General features: G+C 40.6%; 1 protein-coding gene across 1 annotated transcript; it reads left to right on the plus strand.

Annotated features, from left to right (window-relative positions):
• On the plus strand, positions 1-27,479 carry SHCBP1L (SHC binding and spindle associated 1 like). Its single transcript, XM_063298439.1, has 10 exons — positions 1-558; positions 2,808-2,957; positions 3,950-4,164; positions 5,888-5,974; positions 9,175-9,393; positions 15,315-15,420; positions 18,443-18,596; positions 19,776-20,026; positions 22,843-22,965; positions 27,146-27,479. Exons 1-10 carry the CDS (start codon positions 298-300, stop codon positions 27,380-27,382), a joined length of 1,803 nt encoding a protein of 600 aa, XP_063154509.1. The 5' UTR covers positions 1-297; the 3' UTR covers positions 27,383-27,479.

A 27,479-nucleotide genomic window follows, 5' to 3' on the forward strand; every position in this document is an offset into this window, starting at 1 on the left:
TTTCTCTAAGTGCTTAATAGGACAAAGAAGGCGCCTGACAATCGCGCTATTTTCAGCAGCGAACTAAGGAGCGTCAACCCGGGGCGGAGGAAGACAGTGGGAACACGTCACCGTTTGAAGATCTCAACTAACGGTCCTTTGTGACCGTCGGCACGCGCCCTCCGCCCCTCCGATTGGCTGCGGGCGTCGTAGCGCGATTGTCCAGCAATAATTAGTTCCCGTCGGGCGAACTGAGTGAAATCCTCGTGGAGGCGCCGTGGCGGCCGAGCGTCAGAAAAGGCGCGAGCCGCAGAAGAGATGGCGTCGAGCGCTTCAGACCATCAGCAGAAGGAAAGCGGGCCCAAAGAAGAAAAAGGAGCTGCCGCCGCATCCCCAGGCACGGCGGCAACCCCAGCTCGAAAGGCGAGGGGCCACCGTCTCTTTCGTCTCGGCGGGGAGGAGGACCCCGGGGAGGAGGAAGCTGGGCCGCTGCCGAGGGAATTCCCGTCCTACCTGGGAGCGCTGACCGGGCGGGAGAAGGTGGCGCTGTATTGCGACGACCTCTTAAAGGGCTGCAAGGTGGGTCAGAAGCCCTCCCTCTGCCTCGTGTGGCGAGGGGAGCTTTCTGTACTTCTCCGAAGGGATCCGTTGAAACGTACACATATGCCTGCCTATCCTTATCCGTGTTCTTAGAGAAGAACGCACAGAGGGGATGCTTGTTGAATTGGGTGGTGCCTGCATTTTCTGAACATTTTTTTGGTGACCCATGGCTGCTGCAAGTTTTAGAGGGACTGCCGTAGGGCATTAGATACGGAGGCAATGAAAAGTGGCACCTTTGAATTCATCCCAAAAACAAAGTGGGAGGCAACACCAGCAAAGGAGAACTGGCATGGTTGAACTGAACTGCTTAGTCCGAGTAAAGTTTCTCACTGAGATATTTTGCAATAAAGTTAGGCCTTTTGAATGTCAAAAATAGCTCCACGTACAGTGTGGTATAGTTAGAAGAGTATAAATCACTGTAGATAAAATGGCTTTTTTTCAGATAAGATGATACCTGAGATACCAGCATAAGGGGGTAAAAAAATGTTCTGTGCCAGAGAATCCTGTTTTTAATTTAGCAGTTTGGTGTTCATGCTGCTTTTTCTTGCTGGGAAATCCTTGTGAGGTCCATCAGCCAGACATGTAGACTATTTAGCCGTGACAAATCACTTTTTCAGGGTGCACCAAGATGAGGCTACCGAGTTGGGCTGAGAGAAAGTGACAGTCCCAAGGTCACCCAGCTGGCTTTCATGCCTAAGGTGGGACTAGAACTCACAGACTCCTGGTTTCTGGCCCAGCACCTTAACTGCTAGACCAAACTGGCTCTCAGGAATCCCTTAAGTCTCATGGATATGTTTGACTCTGTTCTCAAAAAGGGATGCAGTCCTCCTTCAATTCTACTCACCCAGATTTGTATCTGCTCTGTCATCACCCTATTTGGTATATGGAATCATAATGCGAAACACAAGATGGGCTTGTTTAAAATGTATCATCTACAGGCTTTTCTCCACTGCCAAGTTAAAGTGCTGACCACCCACCAGTCAGTTGGCACTAAAGAACAATAGCATGAAATGTGTTGCTCCTATTGCTGATCCTTATCCTGGTGGTATTGCTTCTGCTCTGACTCACTGCTGACTGATGCTGTCCTGATTTTGCATGTTCAGTGATTGATAAGCAAAGTGGTTGGTTTCTGTGCATCAGCAGCTGGTGGTAAAAATATTCACCAATCATGGCACTGATTGGGTCAAGTCTGACTGCATTACTATATCTGTTGTCTCTAAGCTCTTATACCTCATTCTGGGGTAACTCTATGTAAAACTTAAGAGAAAAAAAGACTGAATTATGAAAGGAGCACTTTTAGTGAAGCTTTTGCATCCCTTCCTTTTCTTTGTTTATATAAGCAACAAATGCTGACTCCCAATTTCTGTCATGCTCTTTTCAGGAGGCAGTGGGGATGCTGGTCACATTAAGTGCACTGTTTTGCTATTTCAACCATATGCTATTAAGGGCCATAGAATTAGACCACTTACAGTATTCCCAGCTGAGCTATCTAGCATTATTGTGTAGTTCTGATTAGGGAGACAGCAACAGTTAAGGCTGAACAGAGACCAAGGAAGAAGTTTATGCCCTCATCAAACTGAAACCGCAAATATGTGCTGCTGTGATCTTATCAACTACTGTTCACATGTCTTCATTTCTGATGCAATAGGCAGCAAAGTGTTACAGATTGTCATTTGATGCTTTGGGATTAAGCAAAAAACACTTTGTTAACTTGGCACAGCTAAGGATAACTGTTTCCTTTATGGGCTGAGAATAAGTACAACATAGTAGGGATGCAGCAGAAAAAAAGATATTGTCAGGGCATGTTTGTATCATAATGACAGTGGGGAAAGGCCCCATGACTGCACTACTGTGCAGTCATACCTGAATGTAAATCCTATTTACTTCAGTCAGGGTTCTAAGTAAACAGAAAAGACTGTTCTTCCCGTTGGAAATGTATGGTCTCAAATGCAATTGGGTAATAATAAATTTATACATAGAAATATTATGGTCATCTGCTATACTGCAAGAGAAGGAGATCTATTAGAGACTTCAGTATTGCTGAATGACAGGCTTTTATCCTCCAGTTTGGAAACTATTGTGATGTGAGGATTACTTATACAGTATATTACAAATGAAAAATGCAAATTTATGTTTTGTTTCTTTTTAAAAAAAATCAAATACATGTCTAACATTGAATAAAAGTGCTAATTTGGACATTGTGTATTTCTTCTTCTGTTGTTTAAAAGGCAGAGGATGCCAATGAAGCTGTGAGTAAGTATCTTGTGGAAAAGCTGAAGATGAAGCAAAATTGGCTTGGAATTTGGAAAACCAATCCAGAACTTTTTTTTGTCAATTCTGAAGAAATTCCCATACCATATATTGGAGTGCTTGTTGAGGTAATTAAATGTATTTTAATACTGTTCAGAAGCTTCGTAATAAAACTATTATCTTCATTAAAAAGACTGAGAATGTCTTACATAACGTCTGCCAGCAGGAGGTGATGGTCTTTTCTTTTTGCTGGAAGACATCCACAGATACTGACTGGGTCTGACATAGTGAATTTTGATTATAGTGCTTTTTAAAAGTCTTTATGGTTTAAATAATTTAGTGTTTAGAAAGGTTCACATGCTATTGTATACTAGTATAATGGGTAGAGCTTTTCCAGGCATAAGACCCTCTAGCCCATGAATTGGATATGTTCTCTGGGGCTTGCCATCCGGCCTGCTGGCTTTACTTCCTTTGTACATTTATTTTCCCCAGCAGAGAAAAATTCTCATCTCTGATATATTGCTGATTGGATATAAAAGGTTTTCTGTGCCCCATATTGCAATCTCCAAATCGATTTATTGATCCTAATAGAGGCTTTTTAAATAGCAAACTGCAGTATATGGGGATATTTAGAAGCGCTAACGTCTCCTCCCTACCTCCTTATGCTTCTTTCAAAAAGTTGCTCCTTATGTTGCAGTTTAGGAAAAAAAAACTCTCCTCCTACCCTAAAGAAATATTCACACATACTGCAGTTACTTGCTGAACGGGCTTTATTTTTGGCAGTGTAGTATATATGATTGTGAATGGGATTTATTTGTGAAAGTGGCCCCAGGAAAATTTTGAACAGTGATCTTGTGCACCATAGACATGAGGTACCTTCACCCAGAAGAACAGGCTGGAATAAATTCCGTGTCCCTGCTATACTTCAGTTATGCATGAGGTGGGGGGAGTTATATTTCTTCAGCAGTGATGTAAAATAATGAAGGCAGAACTTCTATATTTGAATATATGACTGCCCTGAACTGGGTTTCTATATTATAAAAATCAAAAGAATTAGAAAATATAGAAGTCTTAATATCACCTTTACATTATAATTGTTTATTTCTGTTTGACATTCTAGGTTACTTGTAAACTGCCCAGAAATCCTTCTGCTAATTTCAGCGTTTCTGTATTGGTAGCTGAACCCTTTTCCTCTAATATTGCAAATATTCCAAAACAATTAGTTGATGAAGTGCTAGAAGATATGGACTACTGTGTGCCTCTTTTAGAAGTATATCCTGTTGAGGGACAGGATAGTATAGTGTTTGATATAGCCAAGGCTTTAGAAATTGTGAGGTATGTTTTTCTCAAACTTAATAAACAATTGTTTCTTACAATGTTAAGATGATGTTAAATTGATGTTAATCTGGATTTAAAATTATTGTGTTGATTAAAAAGCTAAAATATTTCACTGAAAATATTTCACTAAGATTCAGTTATTGTGAAAATTTATTTAACTCCTGAAGTTGGGGAAGAAAATAGTAACCATAATCCAGAGGTAGAGTACATACAGTTGGCCCTAGCATCTGTTTGAGATTTTGGAGATTTGCTACTAATCAACAATACTGAGATGGATGGATAAACAATAAACTTGATGAAAAGAATACTTTCTTAGAGTAAAATGCTCTTAATATTTTTTAGTGATTTAATTTTGCTAAATGGTGATGTTGCTTCAGTAGCATATTATTGATGGCAACTTTGAACTTGCTTTAACTAGTCACTTACTTTTTGAATTGTAGTGCCCAGAACTAGACACAGTATTCCAAATGAAGCCTGACCAGGGCAGAGTACAGTGGAAGAATTATTTCCCATGATCTGGATTCTGTGGTCCTAGTGATGTATCCTGTGGTAGCATTTGCCTATTTAGGAGCTCATGTTTAACTTGTGGTTGACAAGGACACCCAGATCTCTTTCACATATACTACTTCCAAACCTTGGCTTCTCTCTTCCTACATTTATGCGTTACATTTTTCGTACTCAGATGCATAACTTTACATTTCTCTCAGTTAATGTCAGTTTCAGGATGTAGATCATACCAAGAAATCAACTCCAGGTTAAGACTAAAACTACTTTTATTAAGATTTGCTATAGTAACAGAATAGTGCAAGTCTGATTATGCTTTACCTGCTCCCTTAAACTGATGTGAATTGGTGCACAAGGGTGTGTGTGTCTATGCATACCGTCTACATTGTTTGGACTTAACCAATGTTTCCCTCTTCGTTGCTTTGGTATTAAGGATCTCCTCTCTTGCCATCCAGGCCATCCTCTTTACTCTACAATTAAATTCCATCTTATTCATTTCATCCTACTGCTTAAGCCTGTCTAGATCTTTTTGAATCCTTTCTCATCTAAAGTATTAATGCACCTCCCAGCTTTATGTCATCTGTGTACTTTAAGTGAAATCCTTGATAAAAGGCATTGATAACAGTTGAATGGGACAGAACCCTGTAGCACTCCATTCAGTACTTGCTTCCCAGCTGAAGTGGAGCTATTAATGAGCTCTCTTTGGGTTTGGATATTCTGCCAACTGTCCGTCCATCTAACAGTACTATCATCTAGACCATATTTTACCATTTTATTAAATGGAACATTATGAGGCACTCTCTTAAAGGCTCTGCTGAGATTAACTATGTCTATGATATTTCCCAGTTTAAAATAATTATTAAGGATATTTAAGAATAAACCAAACCAAAACTATAGTATATATTTACATATAGAGAGATATCCACAATTCGTGAAGTAGCTTGTAGGATTAAAGAAGAAACTGGTTGCAAAATGATGATTTGGTCGGTAAATGAACAACATAATATACATCTACTATAGCATGAATAGTAAGTTAAAAGAAAGGGGGCAACCTATAGATAGAATTTTTCTATATAGTACATCAGGAAGTATTACAACGAATGGTAACTTTCTATATTTTGTAATACCTTTTCATTCCCCCCACCCTTTTTTTGACTTCGGAAGTTTTTATTAGAACAGTAAAATATAAATGTAATACCCAATGGTTTTTATTTAGATTTTTCTATGACTTCCTTTGGAGAGATTGGGATGATGATGAAAATAGTGAAACTTATGCTGCATTAATGGAAGAGAGAATTAAAATGTAAGTAGAATACTTCATAAGCCTAAATCTCACCAACAGAACTTGAGGTGGTAAGCCAGTACTTGAACAATCATGGTGGTAGAAGCTTTCATATTAAAATGTTTCCCCACCAAAATACACATATACTGTCTCACATGTCCATGTTAAAGATTAGCTTTTTTTCATAAAGTAGCATCCTATATGAACAAGACCTTCAATTTATTTTTATATATTTGTTTGTTTACATGTTACTGCAGTCCACTGACAACACAGAGCTATCCAACATCCATAAGTCTGGTTAAAATATAACAACAATACAGTACCAAAATAAAGTACCTCTACATAAACAACAGAATCATCAGTTATATCTGACAAATACTCCAAAACCTGAGAGGACATTAAAACATCCCAACCTCCAGGACCTATTGGAACAGCCACATTTTAATGGCTTTTCTAAAAAAAAACACTATAGGATGGGAGCCATTCAAATTTCTGGGAGAATGCTGTTTGATAGAAGGGGGACAGCAACTGAGAAGCTCATTTCTGTGAACCCTGGTGATACTACTCCCTGAGATAAAGGATACACAGTGCCTGCATTACCAGATCTTATTGGATGGGCAGATACAATTGGGAATAGGTGGTCTCAAAGATATACAGTCTTGGCCTATTTAAGACTATAAAGGTGATAACCAGCACCTTTGAATTACACCTGAAACCCAACTGATATCCAGTGCAGCTCTTGAAATAGTGATGTTATATATGTAAATTGAGATTTGACTTCCCATATTCTGGACCAGCTGTAGCTTCTGAATGCTCTTCAAGGGCAACCCCATGAAGACTGTACTGTAGTAGTTCATGCCAGAGGTAATTAAGGCATGTGTGACTGTGAGGAAAGCCTCCCACTCCAGGAAGAGTTATAATTAGTGCACAATTAACCCAAATACAGCTGCCACATGCTCATCAAGCAGAAGCTGTGTGTCAAGGAGAACCCCCAAGAGCTAGTTCCATACGGGGGAGTGCAACCCCATACAGAACCAAGGGTGGAATCTTTCTGTGATGGTGTGTTCTACAAACCAAAGCCACTCCGTCTTGCTGGGATTGAGCTTAATTCTGTTCCTCCCTAACTAGACCCTTACAGCCTCTGGATACCCGGACAACAGCTAGGTAACAACATCACTCCATAATTGAGATACATAATAGAGTATTATCTGCATACTGGTGATATCCGACATTCTGTAGATGAATGACCTTGCTCCTTCCCCACATGTTACATAGGAATAGGGAGAGCATTGAATCTTGTGGCATCCCATAACAAAAGAATCTAGGGCTCAATCTCCCTCTCTACAGACTAGAACTGCCCCTTTATAAAGGTGGAAAACCATTGAAGAAGAGTGCCCCCCCAACCCTTGGAGACAGTCCAGAAGTATACTATATTTGATATTATTGAAGGCTGCCAAGAGATGAAGCAATCCTAGTAGCATTACCTTCCCCCTATACAAGTCTCAACTGAGGTCATCCACAAGCATGATCAATGTACTCTTGGGCCATATCCAGGACTGAACCCAGACTGGAACGGATTTGGATAACCCATTTCCTCCAGAGCTCTCTGCAATTACAGGCCCCCCATGTTCTCAACAACCTTCCCCAGAAAAGGAAGATTGGAGACCAGTCAATAATTATCCAAAATTTCTGGGTCAAATTATGATTTCTTGAGGAAGTGGCATATGGTCACCTCCTTCAAGATAGGTGGCTTCACCCACTCTCTCAAGGATACACCACCCTGACTCCATGCTAGTAATTTATTTCACCTACCAGAAAGGGTAGGGATCCAGACTTCATGTATCAGCCAGTGACTCAGAAAACTTTACCATTTCCTCATGAATTAAAAGCTCAAACTGATCCTAAATAACTTTGCTAGGCATGTTCTCTGTCACCCCATCAAGGCTTGCCCAGCTGGTATCCAACAAGTGGATCTGAGCAATTTTATCTTCCAGATGCCCATACCATTCCTCTCAATGCCCAACAAATCTAGCCCATTTTTGCCTAATAGGGTCCAAGAACCTCTGGCAGTCATTCTGTGGATACAGTGAGTGGAGAAATACTGATTATTATTATTTTTTTACTATTACTACCATGATATAGGCTTGAAAGTGAGCTGTAACTGAACTATGTTTAGTCTGATTTGCTCTTTGACTTCCATTAGCAGCACTCTAGGCATCTTCTGATTTGCTTCCTCTCCCAGATCTTATCAGGACACCAAAGAGCTCCACTGGATTAGCAAACCCAGAGACGCTGCTAAAACCTAATCCTCTCCAAGGCTATTGTTGCCTCCCTATTCAAGCAGGCAACTAAAGCCTCAGCAGAACTGACTACCATAGCCTCAGGAACCTCCCCAAGTGCCCTCTGGAAGCCAAGTGGTTCCATTAGATACCTGAATCAGACCAGTCATATAAGTCCATTGACTCTGTGGAGATTGATGGCAACAGTCAACTCCATAGCAGTTGGAGTTATCTGACCATGACAAGGAACAGATGTCCTGCCACCCTCAGATCATATTGCATCTGCCCCTAAACAAAAAAAACCCAAACAGATTTGGCAGGCTGATGTAGATAATGAGGAGTGAGATCCTGAGCCCTAGAATACACTGGAAGCCCAGAAAAACAGAGCATACTCTCTGGCTCTAGATCTTTGGACTATTCTCATGTAACTGCCTATGAATATTTGCTGATTGCAGCTTCAAAACTACTCAGGATACAAGGTGCTAAAAACTCTATGAATTCACCAAACCTTAATTGCTCTGTATCTAAATACTTGGGATATCACTGGATCCTGTTAAAAGATTTACAATACAAAAGTAACAGTTCTCAAATTTGTCACTGCTTTGCTTTGTGTTTGCATTGGTTTGTATAGGGCAGGAGCTCAAATTAAACCTTACATGTAGTTATCTGCAGAACAATACCTCGAGACAACATCAAAGTCTTCTGGATGGCAACTGCCAACCTTGCCCTGCCCTGAGTCCATGGCTAATGCCAAAACCCAAATCGATGTCTGAAAGGGAACATCCTCCTCTTCACACATCCAAGTTGCAATAATACCTGGGGTTCAGACTGGGGATTGCTGTGGTAGCAATAGTCACCACCTTATTTGCAATTATAAGAATAAAAAAATGATTTTATTGCATATATTTTCAAAAGCTGAAATTTTATTTGCCTTTTTTTTAGTTGGTGTGATATTCAGAATGGAATTATTCCAGCTCCAATTGCCCATCGTTTTAGAAGAAATTTGGAAAAGTACAAGAGGATGCATTTGGAATTAATTCATTACCAAAGTAATATTAAAGAGGAGCCCACAGCAGAAGAAGCTGTTGAATGTTGGAAAAAATACTATGAACTAATAATGCTGTGTGGCTTGTTGAAAATATGGGAAGATTTACGTTTAAGGTAATTTTATTTGTTGTGTTATCTAATGTTTTTTATTTGATAATTCTCAAAATGATTTTGTTTTTATTAGTTATTACCTGATGGCTTAGATGTAAATTTGCTAATTCTTTAACGCTATTCTTTACATGTTTTTTTCAGAAATAAGTTCTATTGAATTAAATGTTCATTATTCCCATGTATGTTGACAGAGGATTGATTAAATTTAATGTAATTTTAGCTACGGTTGTACACTGACTAATGCTGAGTCAATCTTGTGTATTCATATTCCCAATTATGAGCCAATATCTGTTGATAAGAAGGTACTGTTGTTGTAACTAAAGTGTTTCTAGAAAGGAGCACAGGTAAGTTCCCTTTGGCCCATTACTTTTTCATTACTCAGAACGGATCAGCACTTTTTTACCTATTAAAGTCTCTATTACGGATTTTGCAGTACAGACCAGAATCTTTTTGTTAGAGTGTATTTATTTAATGCATATCTTGCCTTTCCTTCAGAAGCTCAATGTGGTGTACGTAGTACTCCGTGCTCTCATTTTTCCCAATGACACCTCTGAAATTGGTTAGAGTAACTGGCCCAAAATCACTGATGAGCTTCCATGACTGAGGGTAGTTTTGAACCTGGATTTCCCCAGTGCCAGTCCAATACCAATACTGTAACAATTACATCCCTGAATAAGAGAGTGGGGTATAGCAGGAACTTTTATCTGTTGTAAGTACAGATATTAATTCAGTGGACTTACTGCCAGGTTTGTTTATTTATTTATTTTCCTGGGTTTATAAGTTGTTCCCTTCAGCAAAGGATCGTTACCTGGTCATGGTGCTGGAGCTTGAGCCCCTCAATGATGCCATGAGCTAAACCGTGAAGGGCCACCCAAGACAGGAAGGTCATGAGAGAGGTCAGACTAAATGCGATCCCTGGGGAAGGTAATGGCAACCCACCCCAGTATTCTTGCCGTGAAAACTCAATGGATCAGTACAACCAGAGATATGTCGGTATACCATCGGAAGATGAGACCCCCAGGTCGGAAGATGGTCAAAATGCTACTGGGGAGGAACAGAGGATGAGTTCAACTAGCCCCAGACGTGATGACGCAGCTAGCTCAAAGCCGAAAGGACGGCTAGCGGCCGACAGTGCTGGTGGTGAACGGCGAATCTGATGTTCTAAGGATCAACATGCCATTGCAACCTGGAATGTAAGATCTATGAGCCAGGGCAAATTGGATGTGGTTATTGGTGAGATGTCAAGATTAAAGATAGACATTTTGGGCGTCAGTGAACTGAAATGGACTGGAATGGGCCACTTCACATCAAATGACCACCAGATCTACTACTGTGGACAAGAGGACTGCAGAAGAAATGGCGTAGCCTTCATAATTAATAGTAAAGTGGCTAAAGCAGTGCTTGGATACAATCCAAAAAATGATAGAATGATCTCAATTTGAATTCAGGGCAAGCCATCTAACATCACAGTGATCCAAATATACGCCCCAACCACAAATGCTGAAGAAGCTGAAGTAGAGCAGTTCTATGAGGATCTGCAGCACCTACTGGACAACACACCTAAAAGATGTTATTTTCATCACAGGAGACTGGAATGCTAAGGTGGGCAGTCAAACGACACCTGGAATTACAGGTAAGCATGGCCTGGGAAAACAAAATGAAGCAGGACATAGGCTGATAGAATTTTGCCAAGACAACTCACTCTGCATAACAAACACGCTCTTCCAACAACCTAAGAGACGGCTTTATACATGGACTTCACCAGATGGACAACACCGAAATCAGATTGACTACATCCTTTGCAGCCAAAGGTGGCGGACATCTGTACAGTTGGTAAATACAAGACCTGGAGCTGACTGTAGTTCAGATCACAAACTTCTTCTTGCACAATTTAGGATCAGACTAAAGAGATTAGGGAAGACCCACAGATCAGCTAGATATGAGCTCACTAATATCCCTAAGGAATATGCAATGGAGGTGAAGAATAGATTTATGGGACTGGACTTAGTAGATAGGGTCCCGGAAGAACTCTGGACAGAAGTTCGCAACATTGTTCAGGAGGCGGCAACAAAATACATCCCAAAGAAAGAGAAAACCAAGAAGGCAAAATGGCTGTCTGCTGAGACACTAGAAGTAGCCCAAGAAAGAAGGAAAGCAAAAGGCAACAGTGATAGGGGGAGATATGCCCAATTAAATGCAAAATTCCAGAGGTTAGCCAGAAGAGATAAGGAATTATTTTTAAACAAGCAATGCGCGGAAGTGGAAGAAGACAATAGAATAGGAAGGACAAGAGACCTCTTCCAGAAAATTAGAAACATTGGAGGTAAATTCCAGGCCAAAATGGGTATGATCAAAAGCAAAGATGGCAAGGACCTAACAGAAGAAGAAGAGATCAAGAAAAGGTGGCAAGAATATACAGAAGACCTGTATAGGAAGGATAACAATATCGGGGATAGCTTTGACGGTGTGGTCAGTGAGCTAGAGCCAGACATCCTGAAGAGTGAGGTTGAGTGGGCCTTAAGAAGCATTGCTAATAAGAAGGCAGCAGGAGATGATGGCATCCCAGCTGAACTGTTCAAAATCTTGCAAGATGATGCTGTCAAGGTAATGCATGCTATATGCCAGCAAATTTGGAAAACACAAGAATGGCCATCAGATTGGAAAAAATCAACTTATATCCCCATACCAAAAAAGGGAAACACTAAAGAATGTTCAAACTATCGAACAGTGGCACTCATTTCACATGCCAGTAAGGTAATGCTCAAGATCCTACAAGGTAGACTTCAGCAGTTCATGGAGCGAGAATTGCCAGATGTACAAGCTGGGTTTAGAAAAGGCAGAGGAACTAGAGACCAAATTGCCAATATCCGCTGGATAATGGAAAAAGCCAGGGAGTTTCAGAAAAACATCTATTTCTGTTTTATTGACTATTCTGAAGCCTTTGACTGTGTGGACCGTAACAAATTGTGGCAAGTTCTTAGTGGTATGGGGATACCAAGTCATCTTGCCTGCCTCCTGACGAATCTGTATAACGACCAAGTAGCAACAGTAAGAACAGACCACGGAACAACGGACTGGTTTAAGATTGGGAAAGGAGTACGGCAGGGCTGTATACTCTCACCCTACCTATTCAACTTGTATGCAGAACACATCATGCGACATGCTGGGCTTGAGGAATCCAAGGCTGGAGTTAAAATCGCTGGAAGAAACATTAACAATCTCAGATATGCAGATGATACCACTTTGATGGCTGAAAGCAAAGAGGAACTGAGGAGCCTTATGACCAAGGTGAAAGAAGAAAGTGCAAAAGCTGGCTTGTAGCTAAACCTGGAAAAAAACCAAGATTATGGCTACAGCTTGATTGATAACTGGCAAATAGAGGGAGAAAATGTAGAAGCAGTGAAAGACTTTGTATTTCTAGGTGCGAAGGTTACTGCAGATGCTGACTGCAGTCAGGAAATCAGAAGACGCTTAATCCTTGGGAGAAGAGCAATGACAAATCTCAATAAAATAGTTAAGAGCAGAGACATCACACTGACAACAAAGGTCCGCATAGTTAAAGCAATGGTGTTCCCCGTAGTAACATATGGCTGCGAGAGCTGGACCATAAGGAAGGCTGAGAGAAGGAAGATCGATGCTTTGGAACTGTGGTGTTGGAGGAAAATTCTGAGAGTGCCTTGGACTGCAAGAAGATCAAACCAGTCCATCCTCCAGGAAATAAAGCCAGACTGCTCACTTGAGGGAATGATATTAAAGGCAAAGCTGAAATACTTTGGCCACATAATGAGAAGACAGGACAGCCTGGAGAAGGTGCTGATGCTAGGGAGAGTGGAAGGCAAAAGGAAGAGGGGCCGACCAAGGGCAAGGTGGATGGATGATATTCTAGAGGTGATGGACTCATCCCTGGGGGAGCTGGGGGTGTTGACGACCGACAGGAAGCTCTGGCGTGGGCTGGTCCATGAAGTCACGAAGAGTCGGAAGCGACTGAACGAATAAACAACAACAACAACAATAAGTTGTTCCAGTTGAAGGCAACTCCAGGTACTGTACATCCCATCTGTCACAAAAATGGGTTAAAACATAAACACATTTTACAATAAAACAGAATTACAGTCTGTAAAAATAACAATATGTAGCAACATATCGCACTGGAAATCTGGTCCATTCAGTAACTACCAAATGGGTATAGTACTGCAATTTATTATTTCAAATGTTTGCTATTTTAATTTTATATTACTTTTCTATACAGTGGGAATTAATTAGGCAATTAGTTTAAATATACAACATAAATTAGGTTCCATTAAAACTGGTGAGAAACATATTTAGGCTTTTCTCAGACAAGCTTGACTGAGACAGATAAATAGGCATGCAAGAATATAAGAACTTACAATTTGTTGTAGAAATGCTAAGAGTGCCATTACATAATAATTCCAATGACTACTGTGTATCTAATGCTAGTTCTGTTTATACCACAATCAATGTTAAATTCTTGTGCCTCTTTCTCCTGCATGCTGCATGTATGTAGCTAGAAACAATTATTTTTTGGCTGAGAGGAATCGTTTCCATCTGTTCATTGTTTGATAAAGGCCAAGTCTGGTAACAGGCTGTTCACTTTTGTCCATCTGAGCACTAGCTCCCATGCCATAAATAAATGTGCTTCAAATGCCAGAGTCTGATTATTCAGAAAGATGCTACATACTAAGAAACAATGGTATCTGCAAATACATTTTCATAATACTAATATTTTAATAAGTAATGTAAAGAGAGATCAAACTGATAAGTGCAAACTTATTTGAGATGGAACACATATAAAATATTATTTAAGGAGTTTTTGCCTTTATTAGCTCAAATTAAATATTAGAAAATATGAGATAGAAAATTAAATTTAATTTTAATTCCATTTAATTCTTCAGATGCTTCTTTAATGTCAGTCAGTCCTATTTGCAATTTATTCTGTAGAATAAATTTTATTTCCCTGAATTTTGCACTGCTTTTTTCATTAAGCTGTATAAATTAAACATATTTTAAAATGTTTAAGCTAATTTAACTTGGCAATTAATAATACCAGTTTCTGTTTTTGATCATTTAAAAAAAAAAAAAAGAAATTCTGCAGTTGAATGAATTGTGTAAAAATTATCACAGGACAAGAAAGAAACAAACTTCTAAAAATCTGTTGCTAGTTGTATCCCCAGTTTAACATTTCATAGTTCTAATAGAATTTATTGATTCCTATTTTTAAAAAAGTTAATTTGCCCTTCAGAATATCTTATAAAAATAGGTTTTGGATAGTATTCTAAAATCATTTTTAGAATAGGTAAGTGGTTTCAAATATTATTTAAGCTACAGTTTAAACTTCAAGTATTTAAAATGCAAATTTCGTTTCTTCAAAAGAGAGTACGGTAGGATCTGTGGCATACTTTTTAATGTGTACAGTTCATTATTTCAGTTCTAGATAAGCTCTGGCAAAAAATAAAAATTCTAAGTTTTTAATTTCTTCACTTTGTATTTTTAAGGGTTGTATTGCCAGACATTTTTGGTATGTTAAATTGAATCAGGGTTAACTGTTGGAAGTTTAAATGTCTGTATGTAAATGTCTGTAGTTAAACATGAAAAAATGTGTATTTCAATAAATTTTCTTTACACATATATTTGGGATGTGTTTTCTGAAACAGATTTATCAGCCTTTCAGTGTATCAAAGAATTTCAGATTCACCATGATGGAAACAAAAAACCCTTTGTCTCAAGAAAGGCATATTTATTTTTCAGACATTATGTTATTATATTTATCATATACATGTTTTTAAAGAGCTAATTAATGCCTTCTCCTGTATCCCACCTGTACTTTCCAATCTGTGATACATACGGCATTGGTGGAGAACCACTGGTCTAAAGTTAATTGTGGTAGAGTTCATTTTAAATTTCAGGGCTCATGGACCTCTGACCCCAAGAATACTGAAACGTAGAAAAGGACACAGAGATGATGGGAAAACTGTAACTTACATTGTTGCAAAAACAGTGACAGCAGATGTGGTAAGAAATCTCCAAGTAGATGATAGACGTTCCTCACTGCTGCTTTTCTTTAACAACCAGTCGTTATTCTTTATCATTACTCGTTGACTCTTTTACTACCAAGTAGCTACTTTAGCTTCCTGTTTGAACTATCATACAGAATTATTTTTCCTTGCAGCAGTGTTCATTCAGCCATCACCTTAATGACTTCTTGGTAGTGGTATGGCCGAAAGGAAGTGATGCATCCTCTCATGTTTAGTTCCCTAGCACATGTATAAAGAAAAGGGCTTTATACTGTATTTCCTTTTCTTTTGCTAAACTATTTTCATAAGCTGCATCTTTTAACCCTAGAAAAGAAGATGAAAGCCAGCATATTGGAAAATTAATTTATTTGGCTATCAGACCTTTTTGGCTATCTTAGGGATTGTGAAGACTGACAAATATATTGTGGCCTAAGTTGTCAGGAATCAACCCAGTTAATCCGATGTATTGAATTAATCTTAAAAGATCTCATTTACCTACCCTAGCCTTTCGTTGCTGAAAACAGCTGCTTTTGGCTAGGAGAATTGTCTGAAAAATAGGACAGATTTGCCATCCAGGGACAATGAGAAAGAAATATCATCCAGGGTGAATTGCAAATCATCAATTAATGTGTTTTTTGTCATGGGGTATGCCCGAATGCCAATATAGCAATGCTGTGCTGTGTTTCACTTCGGTGATACTATACTGTCAAAAATGCCGTATGTAAATATTTAAATAAGTTGGCATGGTAGTTTGGCTGTAAGTGATTTTATGGTGTGTTCTAGATAGAAATTGGAAGTATGTGGGGGTTTTTTCATGATTTAATTCCTACAAATCATTGATATGCTTGTATAGTCCTCTTCAGAATTTTCTAGAGCTGCAGAGTATTGTTTAGCAGGAAGAGTAAATCCACAGTATATATTCTCCTGTGTCTGGTTCCCACTTGTTTCTTCAGTTTTGTTTTGACTGCCGCATAAACAGCAGAATGTAGATTCTTCTGCTCAGTGAGTGCTTGTTTTCTGTATGTTGTTTACCATTTTTGTACAGTATGTGTCCAACTTTGCCTTAACCCTACCACAGGGTCTTTGGTGTGAAAGGGTTAAGTGGGGCAGAAGATTGCTATCTACAAATCGTTTGTTTGTTCTTTCTGTCTTGGGGATAGGGCACATTGTAAAAAGTTATCCATGCTACCAGAAATTTGGTAAACAAGTTTGAAGGAATGGTTTTTCCCACAGTGTGCTTCTCTGGCATGAGCCTTGGTTATGGCTGCATCAGTGACCAATTCTGCGGCATTATGGCTGATACAAGTTACCCTTAGATTGAGAATTGCTAAGATTGCCCCAGTTTTGACAAATTGCAGTCGTAGTGGGTCAGCATACGATGAAAGCTGACTCAATTGAGATGAAGATGCCAGCTTGGATCCTGGACTCCAGGACTTTCCCATAATCTGTTATTCCTGATCACCTTGCAGTCAATTGGCATAGAAGTTGCTATTGCACTAGACTTTCTCAAGCACCATCATGAGATCTTTCTTTTATGATTTACTTTAACCTTATGACTGCATGTATTACCCCCTGCCCCTCAACAGATTGGAAAATAGGTTTTCCAGGTCAGTTATTACATTAAGCATAATGCATCTGCAGTGGCATCATAACATTTCTGCCACAGTTCTGAGACCTTCAGAAGGAACCCCCTTGTCAGTTTCCCAACCTATCAACTTGTTGAGGCTACTCCCCACTAGTCTCACTACTCCCTCTAGTGTCTCCAGATGCCATCCATCACATGAGCTTTTTTCTACCTCTTTTCTGGACAGATGGGTATACTTCAATAGACTATTGAAGTATACCCATTGAAGACTATTCTGGACTTCAGGCTCCTACTATGTTTCCCTTTTGTAAGAATGTCTCTAGAGTCGTTCTTGGAAATGAAGAATAACCTTGAGACTAGCACTTTGCTGTTTTAAATTAGATGACTATGTCAATAAAATTAGATATTCTAGTCGCGATAGGGCTATGCTTGAAATTATTGGATATTTAAGGATTGCCTGGTTTGTATGTTTGGATGCCAGATGGTTTCTTGAGATAAGTTTATATTGATTGTATCCTGCATATCTATAGGAAATTCCCTCATCAAATTATATTGGTGTTCCTTAGTGGAGTTTGAGCATTACCTCTCTGGCTCTGATAGGCAATTTAACTTGCTCATGACATTTTTGTTGTTACTGTTTTTGTCCTGGAGGCTTAGTATGGCATCATGTTTTGAATGTCTGAGAGGTTGTGGTAAAATCTCCTGTTTGTGATCGCATGCACTAGCAGAAGTCTTCTGTATCCAAAGTCTAATTTGGCATTAAGAAAATATGTGGCGAATTCTTTCTGGTCATTGGGAAGATGTTTGCTGTGTTTCAATGTATTTTTCAGTGGCATAATAAAAAGATGGTAGTTGTGTGCTGATGGAGTTGTACAAAAATGTGTAAAACAGGATTAATGCTATAGATACAGTATTTCATGAATATTTCATGAATCTTAGCAGAAGAAAGTTTCTTGTTTTCTACATGGAAAAACTGTCTCAGCAAAAATTGACAAACACTAGTTCAATATAGTAAGTCAGATTCTAAAATCATTAATGAATTAAAACTGCATGTTTTAGAAATGTCTGTAGAAAATATTTTTGTTATTTTTATGTTGTATTGCAATATAATACTGTATATAACTACTGAAAACTACGTTCCATTGCATTCAGTGGGATTTGTTCCCCAGGAACTGTTTATAGAATTGAAATAAACTTAGGAATCATTGCAACATTATTTGAATTTTGTATTAAACTTCTAAATTTTATATTAAGGCAACTCAGACTCTAAAAGAATAAATTTGACAATCTGCAGAAATAATATTAATAAGCATGTAAGTTATTTTGCTTTTATTAGTTAAATAAATTGGTTTTCATAAGAAAACAGTTTAATAAAACTGATGTTCAAAGATTCACTTAATTCTCAATGTTATGTTTTTCTCTTTCCTGTGCCCAGGCTAAAGAATTATCCTCTGACACAGTTCTTCAACAGAATGATAACCTAAACGTAGCTTTGGATCGCTGTTATAGTGGTGATAATGTGCTCATTTTCCCTGGAGAATATAAATCAGCAAACCTGTCCATGTTAACTGAAGATATTATTATTAAAGGTATTAGTATACTTTCTCTCCCCCCCCCCTTTTTTTTTGCATTTAAAGTTGCCAAATTGAAGGAATGCTGTGATTCTCTGTTAATTGCATTAAAGCTGAAAGAAAATATGATAGAAGGACTTGCCTTGGTTTTTAGACTTTAGAGGAGCCTTAAATATGAAAACATTTATTTTAATCTGTCACAGCTTAATACATGAGTTCTGAAGTACTTGCATATATACACAATATATGAGTAACTATTGATATATGAATATACAAATCATTTGAATAACTAAAATCATCAAGACTACTATTTTATGGTCCCAGACTTCAAGCTCAACTTCTCCACCACCACCACTCTGAGTCTGAGCAGTATTCTGATACTTCCAGAGGTCAGAACCCCCCAAAAGGGGATATTTAAATTAATTGTTTGGCTGGTCTTAAACATTTTCCTTCCTGTTGCTTGTGTAGGAAGGAAGGTGTGTGTGTGTGTGTGTGTGTGTGTGTGTATGAAGCCAAGAAAGGCTGGAGAAAGCAAACATCTCTCCATCAACATTTTTAATACTTTGGAAAAACCAGTGCCCGCCAACTTGAGAGGATTCATTTGCTGAGGAGAAAGATTAAGAGCCGGTTTGGTATAGTGGTGAAGGTGCTGGCCTAGAAACCAGGAGATTGTGAGTTCTAGGCCTTCATTTGGCATGAAAGCCAGCTGGGTGACTTTGGGCCAGTTGCTCTCTCTCAGCCCAACCCACCTCACAGGTTTATTGTGGGGAAAATAGGAGGCAGGAGTATTGGGTGGTTTGCTGCCTTGAGTTATATATATATTTTAAAAGCAGGATAAAAATCTAATATAATGATGATGATGACAGGATTTCTCTCTAGGCTCAATTTACCCAGTTTGATTAAAATATCACAATTATTGCTGATCAGGCTTGATTAGTGTATGTGCACCCTGGACTGCTAAATCAGGCGAGGAACATTGCATCAGTTTGTGTATGTTCTCATAGGATTGCATTAAAATCTTCAGTTGTACCATTTTATCACTACCATGTTTCTTATCTGGTATTTATGAAATAGTTTTAGATTAACTTAAAAAACTTAGAAACAGTCCCTTTTCCCTTTTATTTTTCTTATGCTTTCACTGTTCAGTATATTAATACATTAGGTTGATTTTTAATATAATTTTTCCCTTTTATTCAGGAGTTGGAAAACCAGAGGAAATTGTGATAGTTTCAGAACCTGCTAATGAGAGTTTTGTAGTATCCAGGGCTAAAAATGTGAAATTAATGAATATTACATTGCTGCAGCAAGGGACTGTTGATGGAATTATTGTGGTTGAATCCGGACACACAGTTCTGGAGAACTGTATATTGAAGTGTGAAGGAACTGGTGTTTGTGTACTTGTCGGGGCTTCACTGACAGTTATAAATAGTGAAATTACCGGAGCTCAGGTATATTCTCTTTCATTTCATTCAAGATGCAGTATGAATGCATGAATGTAAAACATATATGTAGGTTGAGCAATGAGTACTTGTATCCTAGAGGGGAGAAAGAGAGAAAGAAAACATTTAATTCTTTGCTGCCATCTGCTGCTTGTCTTTATTTTTGCGGTGACAGTCTGGTAGCCCTAAGATTTCAGTTACAGGTAGTCTTCACTTACCGACTGGCCGCTTAAAGGCCGTTCGAAGTTACGATGGTACCCCAAAAGTAGATTTCCGACTGGGGCCCGATATTACGACCCTCACAAGGCCTCCGCGATCACGTGACCTGGATTCGGCCATCCCGGAAGCGGTGGCCATTTTGGGTCACGTGACCGCCCTTTGGTATCAGGAAGTCCTCCAGGCTTACGACGCTGGATTTCTGAGGCAGCAGTTCCGGTCACATGGTTGCACTACTTCCTGTGATTTAGCAGCTGGCAGAAGCAGCCTTGTGTGTGTGTTACTGTACAGGAAAGGTAAGTATTTTTTCCATACAGTACTGTATGCTTGCCTTTAATTTTTCCCCAGTTTTTGTTTAACTTAAGTAGAGATTTGTATGGTGGCATGCATGTTCTATTCTCTGCCTAATTTTTAATTACACTTAGCAATACTGAATGCTGGTTTACTGTTTTTAAAACAGTTGTTTTATAAAAATCAGATTTATATACAGTACTGTACAGTAACAAAAGCTGCAGAGTTTACTACAGCAGGAAAAAACTTTACCTTTACCTTTAAACCCAATACCTTTATTGTACTGTACTGTAGAACAAAGATTTCAATGAAGACTTTATAGTAAAAGTTTTAATAATCAACCAGTAATATTAGTTGAAAATAACTAGTATTAACTGAGAATAATACTACTGTAGCCACAGAAGCATTTCCATAGTCATGTTTTGGTGGAAAACATATGACTATCATACTCTACTCCCCACAGTATTGCAAAGTAACTCCTGGTTCACTTAACAATGGCACCATTCACTTAACAACCGAAGGAAACCACAAGCCCCGATCTTGAATCACTTAATGACTGCTGTGACTCACTTAACAACCATAGCAAAAAAGGTAAAAACTAGTCTGGACTCACTTAACAACCGCTATGACTTACAACCAAAAATCTGGGCTCAATTGTGGTTGTTAAGTTAAGACTACTTGTACTTCCCAACCAAATTTTTAATGTTATCTTTTGGCCATGCTCAAATACTTTTGAAAAACGTGAAGCAATTTTTCCTAGGAAGGTGCAGGACAGATTCTAAAAGTGATCTCAACTCAATTTCCTACATTTGGTTTAATGTAAATGTTGATTGTTTAGTGACCTTTCCAGTTTCCTGTTGCAATAGTCTAGTGATGCAGATTATTTTATCCTTAATTATTAAACATTTTAGCCACCACCAGATGGCAGCAAAAAACAATAGATATAGCCTTTATACTTTTAAAGGATATGAACAAATCATTTTTTTTTCTTGCTTTTCTGTCTTTGGGTTCCTTTTCCCCTAGGCTACAACATTCTTTATTTTTTTAATCTGTTTTTAAAAAACAAACAAAGCATTTATCAGCAATATTGCCAATAAATGGACCTGAACAACAGGCAGTAGAATTAATTATTTGAGAGGTGATTGAGCTGTTCATACTTTTGTGGGGAGCAGTTAGACCCTATAGGAGAAATTAGGACCATTTAGTCAAGATCTAGATATCTACACCTGTGGCTTGGAGAACGGCTTTGTGGCATTTGCATAAAAATTGAGATTGTGGAAATTCTTTCCCACTACAAATGTCTTGCCAACTACCCAGCATAGAGAAACAATTTTTATGTCATGGATCTTCTAGGGTTTTTAACTTAACATATTTTAGTCAAACACATCCCCTAAGTTGCATCAGGTTAGAAACCGGGAGACAATGAGTTCTAGTCCCACCTTAGGCACAAAGCCAGTTGGGTGACCTTGGGCCAGTCACTTTCTCTCAGCCCCAGGAAGGAGACAATAGCAAACCACTTCTGAAAAACCTTGCTAAGAAAACTGCAGGGACTTGGCCAAGCAGTCTCCGAGAACTGGACACAATTGAATGGATTTAAAAAAAAAATTCTAATAGCTTAAGTCATAAACTAGGGTTAGCAACTTTTTGGTTGCTGGGAACTGCATTTAATATTTTTTGTGGAGAAAAGGACTACAGTACGGAGCAATAATCAAAATAGTTGTGATCACAATGCACTGGGAGCAGCAGGTGGGACTTATTTGGGGTGGGTTTGGAGGTTTTCTTTGCTTTTTAAACAATGGAAAGCTTGTTAGGGATTATATAGTTTAGTTTGTTACCATATCAAGACTGGAAACTGCTACTGATTTTCATTACCTGTACATTTAAATCTGAAAGGGCATTAAAGGTAACAGAAAAGGGGTTGTTCTTGCATAGAGTGTTGCAAGAACCTAAGCCATTGTGGTTTGTAAATCATGATTTATGATATAGTATGATTAGTGAGCCCAGCCTTAAAAAAGATGCTCAGTAAACTAAGTAGATTTGTAAGAAAAGATAAATAGCATGCGTTATGAACATTTTATATGTCTGTGTTTTAGTTAGTTAAATTTTGCTACTGTAGCTTTAAGAAGAAAAAGTCTTCTCATTTCATTTTGTTTTGTTCATGGCTATCTTGGGTTTTAGAAAAGGATAAGTCTGCCTCCATATTTTCTGCCTTCTTGTTTTCCCTCCTGAAAATAACTGACCAGAGCTCACTGTACTCTGCAATGAACTACTTCTAGTGTGTTTATTAATCATACATTAAAATTTGTTTTTATACCCAGGGAGCTGGTGTTGAATTATATCCAGGAAGCGTGGCTACTTTGGAGGGTAGCAAAATTCACCATTGCAATAACTTCAGAACTAGTAACTCTTCACGGGGTAATCTTGGTGGAATCAACATTAAGGTAAATTTATTTATTATTTATTTATTTATTATATTTTTATAATGCCCATCTCAAAATGATTCTGGGCGGTTTACAAAAGATGTAAAACAATAGCAATTGAATCAATTAAAAAGATACGTTATAAAAATATAAATCTACAAATAAAAACTCTAAAATATTAAATATAATATATAAGCCCAAGATGGCAAACTGCAGTCTTGTTAAAATTTCCTGAGGCCGCATCAGGGTGCCAGCCACCCCCATGACAAACCGTCCCCCTGTCCCACCCCAAGCAAGGTGGCGCAGCCACGTCTTGAGGCCCTTATGGAAGGCCAGGAGAGTGGGGGCTTGCTTTATCTCTGGGGGTAGCTTATCCCAAAGGGCGCGGGCTATGGCAGAGAAGGCCCTCCTCCTGGACCCTGCCAATTGACAATCTCTCATGGACAGGTTCTGTAACATGCTGTCCTAACAGCCAGGAACCACACTGAGACAAGGAATAGGTCTCTAGTGTTTATTACTGCTACATAACAGAAAATCCTAACAAACTGAAGAAGCGTGGGAAAAACCCAGACAGATAAACCCCAAAGGCTAAGGCGGGCCCGATCTGTGTCTCTTTGAATGGCTACCTAATTCCTCAGTACTACGCATGCGCTTTACAGCCTGGATGGGAGCCCCCTGCTCACCATCCTTACTCATGACACATGCCCTCTCTGCCCGACTGGGTGGGATGGGATGATGTAATGGGGGTGAGGTGGTCCCTCAGATAACCTGGACTCATGCCATGTAGGGCTTTAAAGGTGATAACCAACACCTTGAATTGAACCCGGAAGCAAACTGGCACCCAATGCAGCTCGCGTAGCAGAGGTGTTATATGGGCTGACTTTGGGGCTCCTAAAATTGCTTTCGCAGCCGCATTCTGGACCAGCTGTAGCTTCTGGATACTCTTCAAGGGTAGCCCCATGTAGAGCACATTTATAATAGTCTATACAGGAGATGACCAGGGCATGAGTGAGTGACCAGAGGGACTCCTGATCCAGGAAGGGGCGTAGCTGGAGCACAACACAAAGTTGAGCAAAGGCTTCCCTGCCCACAACTGCCATCTGCTCTTCGAGCAGGAGGCGTGAGTCCAGGAGAACCCCCAGGTTCCACACCGTGTCTGTCTGGGGCAGTGCAATGCATCCAGAACCAAAGATGGTAATTTCCTGGATATTGAGGGGCCCACAACCCACAGCACCTCTGTCTTACCAGGGTTCAGCTGAAGCCTGTTGTTCCCCATCCAGGCCCCTACAGCCTCCAGGCACCAAGAGAGGGTGGCCACAGCTTCACTTAAGTCACCCGGGATGGAGATGTATAATTGGGTATCATCAGCATATTGATGATACCTCATCCCATAGTGATGGATGATTTCACCCAGCGGTTTCATGTAGATATTAAAAAGGAGCAGAGAGAGTACCAAACCCTTCGGCACCCCACAAAGGAGGGATCATGGGCCAGATCTCTCACTCTCTATCACCACCAATTGGGATTGGCCCTGGAGGAAGGAGGTGAACCAGTGCAAAACCACGCCACCCATCTCCAACTCCCTGAGCCAACCCAAAAGGATATTGAAAGCTGCTGAGAGGTCAAGAAGAGCAAGGATGGATGCGCTGCCACCATCCCGCTCCCACCAGAGATCATCCAAAAGTGCGACCAAAGCTGTTTCCATCCCATATCCAGGCCTGAAACCCGACTGAAAAGGGTCCAGATAATCCATTTCATCCAGGCTCCTCTGGAGCTGCAATGCCACCACTTCCTCAACCACCTTCCCTAAAAAGGGGAGGTGGGAGACTGGATGAAAGTTGTCCAGCACAATGGGATCCAGTGATGGTTTCTTGAAGGAGGAGGCACACCAGGGCCTCTTTAAAAGCACCCAGAAACACTCCCTTCCACAAGGATGAATTCTCCATTGCCTGGACCCACCCACACATCACCTCCCGAGCTGCCTTCACCAGCCAGGAGGGACAGGGATCTAATTGACAAGTGGTGGCGTTTACAGTCCGGAGAACCCTGTCCACTTCCTCAGCAACAGGTTCAAACCATTCCCAGATAACCAGGTAAGTACATTCCCCAGGCATCTCCACAGGCCATGCCACACACTTGGAATCCAGCTTGGCACAGATCCGAATGATTTTATCCTTCAGATGCCTCCCTATTCCAGGCAACAGCCAGGGACTCTGCTGGACCGTGCAGCAGATCCTCATGTATACCTCCAGCTCCCTCTGAAACCCTGCCAGGTCCATCAGTCACCAGGGGCAGACCAATCAAATGGGTCCTGCCTCCCTGTGGAGGGGGGCAGCATAGGAGAATCTCAAGGCCACCAGGGCATGATCTGACCATGACAGAGGGGACAGATGTAACTCTCCCTTCAGATCACATTGCCACTGCTCCGACAAGAAAACCAAGTCTGGTGTGAGGCCACTGTTCCGAGTCGGGTTCCAAATAATCTGGGACAGGCCCATGGCCACCATGAACTCCCAAGCTGCCTCTGAGGCACACCCCAGGGATGGCAGATTGAAGTCCCCCAGAACCACTGCGAACCCCAAGACAGCCTCCAGCAGCTCAGGCAGGGAGGTCGCTACACAGCAGGGAAGCTGGTACAGTAGCAACACTCCCAACTGTTTTTGGGAACCCAACTTGAAGAACAGGGTCTCGCAACTGGCCACTTCTGGAGCAGTGCCCCTGGTGGCCACTAGAGATTCCCAGATGACAACAGCCACCCCTCCTCCCCTGCCCTGGGGTCTCGGCTGGTGCCATACCATAAACCCAGCAGGGCACATTTCCAAAAGGGGCACCCACCGCTTCTGGGCCCAGCCAGGTCTTGGTAATACATGCCAGGTCTGCCCCCTCCTCAATGATCAGATCACGTCTAAGGGGGGCCTTGTTAACTGACCTGGCATTAAGAAGCAGCAGCCAAAAGCCAGGGCCTCGATGGGTCTGCTGTCTAGGGCCTGGGTCTGAGCACAGAGGGCCGGAACACACCACCAGTATTAAACAACGGGGACGCCTTCTCCAACGATGGCCCACCCTCTGACTCCCGCCATGGCGCCCCTGCCCCATCACCACCTGAATAGAGCAACCTACCCTAAATCCCCCATAGTTCCTAGTTCTATCTCCCCCCAATCCCAGCCCTCCAGGTTCCCTGGTTAGGGGACCCTCCATCAAATCACACCCTCAGACAGACACCAATCACAGGGTGGCGGCGGGTCCCCCAGCACTCCAGCTCCCGCTCTCAGCGTTGTAAGGACTCGACCACCACTCCTACATCTACCATGCCCCCTTCAGTGGCCGACAGGGGGCATCACACTCACTTCTCCTCCTCCCTGACTCTCACTTGGGGGAGGATCCTCACATACATACCTCACTCACCCTCAGGCTCCCTCCCTGTCTCTCACACCAGAGAGGGAGTATCCCACTCATCACATTGGAGGGTCCCCAGCAGGGCACTCAACTCCTTGCTCCAGGAGGGGCTGTGCCTCTGCTCTTCTGGGGGGGGGGGGAACTGTCTTGGTTCACAGGGCCACTCTTCAGGGCGCCCTGTGCTGGGTTCACTGGGCTGCCTCCAGGACATGATGCGCCTCCGCTGCTCCAGGGGCTCCATCCCAAGTCTGCCAGGATGGCCCAGTGTCCTTGTTATACTTGGTTGCTTGACCCCCTCCTGGGGGTAAATAAATATTTTTCATTCTGGGGTCCACTTTTCTGCCCAGGCACATTAGTAATGTAAAGAATGAATTAAGGGGCAACATTTTTAGACTTGTGTGGGATGGCTGGTTTAATGTACCTATTTTCTCCCTTAGGGCCATCCTAATTCACAAAAAAACAATTTTAAAGTTTGAAATGTTTGATCCTACCGACTCTGGGGGGGCTTGGGGGTTGCAAATGAGGTCCTGCAGGGCTGCACTTAAGCTGCAAGTTAGTCACTCCTGTCCTAAGCCATATGTGATGGTCTACATTCTGCAATTGGCTGGATTCATACAACATGCTAAACCAAAAGCCAAAGGAAGTACATTATGGCTAAGCCCAGCTTGTGAACTCAGTTGCAGTCTACATCAAATATCTGTAAAAAAGAAACAGACTGGGAAATTTGGAATGATGTCCATGTTTAAATAGATAACTAAATTGAAAAAAGACTGAAGTTATAAACAAAACGTTAATTCCTTAACAGGTCCTCCCTGCTCCTAAATTAAGTATGAAAAACAATCATATTTACAGTAACAATGGCTATGGAGTAACAATCATCAAGCCTTCTGAAGAGCTGCATACTACAGGAGAAGAATCCTTGGAATGTGAGGCAGCAGGAGATGGAGAAGATTCTGTTTCTAAACTGATGCAGGAACTGAGCCTTCAGATAAATGCTAATACACTGGAAGACAACATTAAAGGCATCAGCATAGTTAACTGAAGCTGCAGTCTCTCATGGTTTCAACCATGTGCTGTAGCACAAGGGAAAAGTTTACATTATTAAAAACATTGCTGTATTATAAATACTGCTAAAATAC

The sequence above is a fragment of the Candoia aspera genome, chromosome 3 (assembly GCF_035149785.1).
Source record: "Candoia aspera isolate rCanAsp1 chromosome 3, rCanAsp1.hap2, whole genome shotgun sequence".
Classification (NCBI taxonomy): Eukaryota; Metazoa; Chordata; class Lepidosauria; order Squamata; family Boidae; genus Candoia; species Candoia aspera.